At 49.5% G+C, this 1,773-nt stretch overlaps 1 protein-coding gene across 1 annotated transcript; it reads left to right on the forward strand.

Moving 5' to 3' along the window:
• Positions 1-863: 863 nt before the first annotated feature.
• BDY17DRAFT_229759 (uncharacterized protein) lies at positions 864-1,106 on the forward strand (the record flags this gene model as incomplete). The annotated part of the gene is made up of 1 exon (XM_033730196.1): positions 864-1,106. A coding segment is annotated over one exon (243 nt), but the record flags the coding sequence as incomplete, so codon positions are not given.
• Between the last annotated feature and the right edge of the window lie 667 nt (positions 1,107-1,773).

Below are 1,773 nucleotides of genomic sequence, written 5' to 3' on the forward strand. Positions count from 1 at the left end.
GCACGTTCATTCAGCGCATCCACGGGGCGTACATTGATGGATCTCAGGCCATGTCGAAGCACCGCCGAAATGAACACGCACCACAAGCGCCAGGCGGTGGGCGGCCGTGCACGCGGGCATGTTGCTTGCCTGTGGTACGTGCGGAAACAGGATGGGTAGCTTATGAAGGAGCACAGAGTTTGACGCCACAATCTGGTTGTTCGCCGCCCGTGGGTGAGGCGCTCTACTTCAGCTCCAGCAACCAGCATCCTTCCCCCACCCCCACTTTTACCCTAAGCCTTCTCCGCTCGCGCCGTCATCCTGCCCTAACTACGCATCTAAACCCGATATTGCGACTTCTCTGATCAGCGGGAGTCCTTCCGGCTATGTCTCCGCGAGCTGGGACGCCGCGTGCGTGCGTCTCAGGTCAGTGCGCGAACGTTGCCATATGAGGTTATCAGCCTGATTCTTGCTCGGAACCACCAAGCCTCCAGAGATGAGTGTTGCAATCGTGCTACTTTGAGCGGAATTTGCCAGGGGCACTTGATTCGGCTGCCGCCGAATATGGTCTCAGGGAGTTGCATTCACCGACGAACGTTAACGACCCCCAGTGGCTCCAGTTCTTGAAATTTCGAGCCCACTATTATGCAGGTAGTTTGTGGCTGTCACTGTGACGTCAGCTTATACTCACCAGTAGTGTGGCCGGGAGTAGATGCTGGGAGAGTGTGATTGATCATACTCAGGGTCTCCTCACCGCTTAGGGACACTCTTGATCCCATATCTTAGCTCTAGCGCGCCCCACCCGGGCGTGAGACAAACCAGGGCGTGAGACGCGAATTATCAAAATCCATACATCTCATCTTCACTACGCGACAATGTCACCACAACGCACTCAAATCAGCTCTAACGAAGGCAATATACTCCTTGCCATGTCTGCTATCGAATCGCATCAATTTTCTTCTATCTCGGCTGCTGCGAAGGCCTTCAACATCTTAAAAGCTACCCTTACCCGAAGAGTCAATAGAGGAATTTCAAGAGAGTGTTTTACACCACGTAATAAGAACCTTACACAGGCTGAAGAGGAGGTACTAGTCAGAGAGATACTTAAGCTGGATTCTCAAGGACTATCACTAACAATCAATATTGTGAAAGAGATGGCAGATTCAATCACTTAAGCAAGAGGAGCAGCCAGTACTAGAGTCAACTGGACATATAGGTTTATTCAAAGGACACCAGCTCTATCTATCAAACTTGGAAGGACATATGAATGCCAGAGAAGGCTATGTGAAGATCCAGAGATAATTCAGGACTGGTTCAGACTTGTGAGAAACACAATCAACAAATATGGCATCCTACCTGAAGACACCTACAACTTTGATGAGACTGGCTTTCAAATGGGAGAGATCTCTGCCTCAAAGGTGGTTACAGCTATGGATAGGCAAGGCAAGCCAAAGCAAGTCAAGCCAACCAACACTGAGTGGGTCACACTTGTCCAAGGTGCCTGTGCAAATGGCTCTCTGATTCCACCCTTTCTCATCTTGAAGGGTAGAGAATTCAACTATACCTGGTTTCACCAGCTGCCTCCAACCTGGATGATTGCAGTTAGCTCAAATGGATGGACTACAAATCAGCTTGGACCACAGTGGATTCAGCACTTTGAGAAGCATACCAGACTTAAGACAATGGGTAGTAAAAGGCTACTGATTCTTGACAACCATGAGAGCCATATTTCACTGGAATTCAGATCTTTCTGTAAGGAGAACAACATCATTCTCCTCTGGATGCCACCACATT

This window comes from Neohortaea acidophila (assembly GCF_010093505.1).
Source record: "Neohortaea acidophila strain CBS 113389 unplaced genomic scaffold BDY17scaffold_33, whole genome shotgun sequence".
In the NCBI taxonomy this organism is placed as follows: Eukaryota; Fungi; Ascomycota; class Dothideomycetes; order Mycosphaerellales; family Teratosphaeriaceae; genus Neohortaea; species Neohortaea acidophila.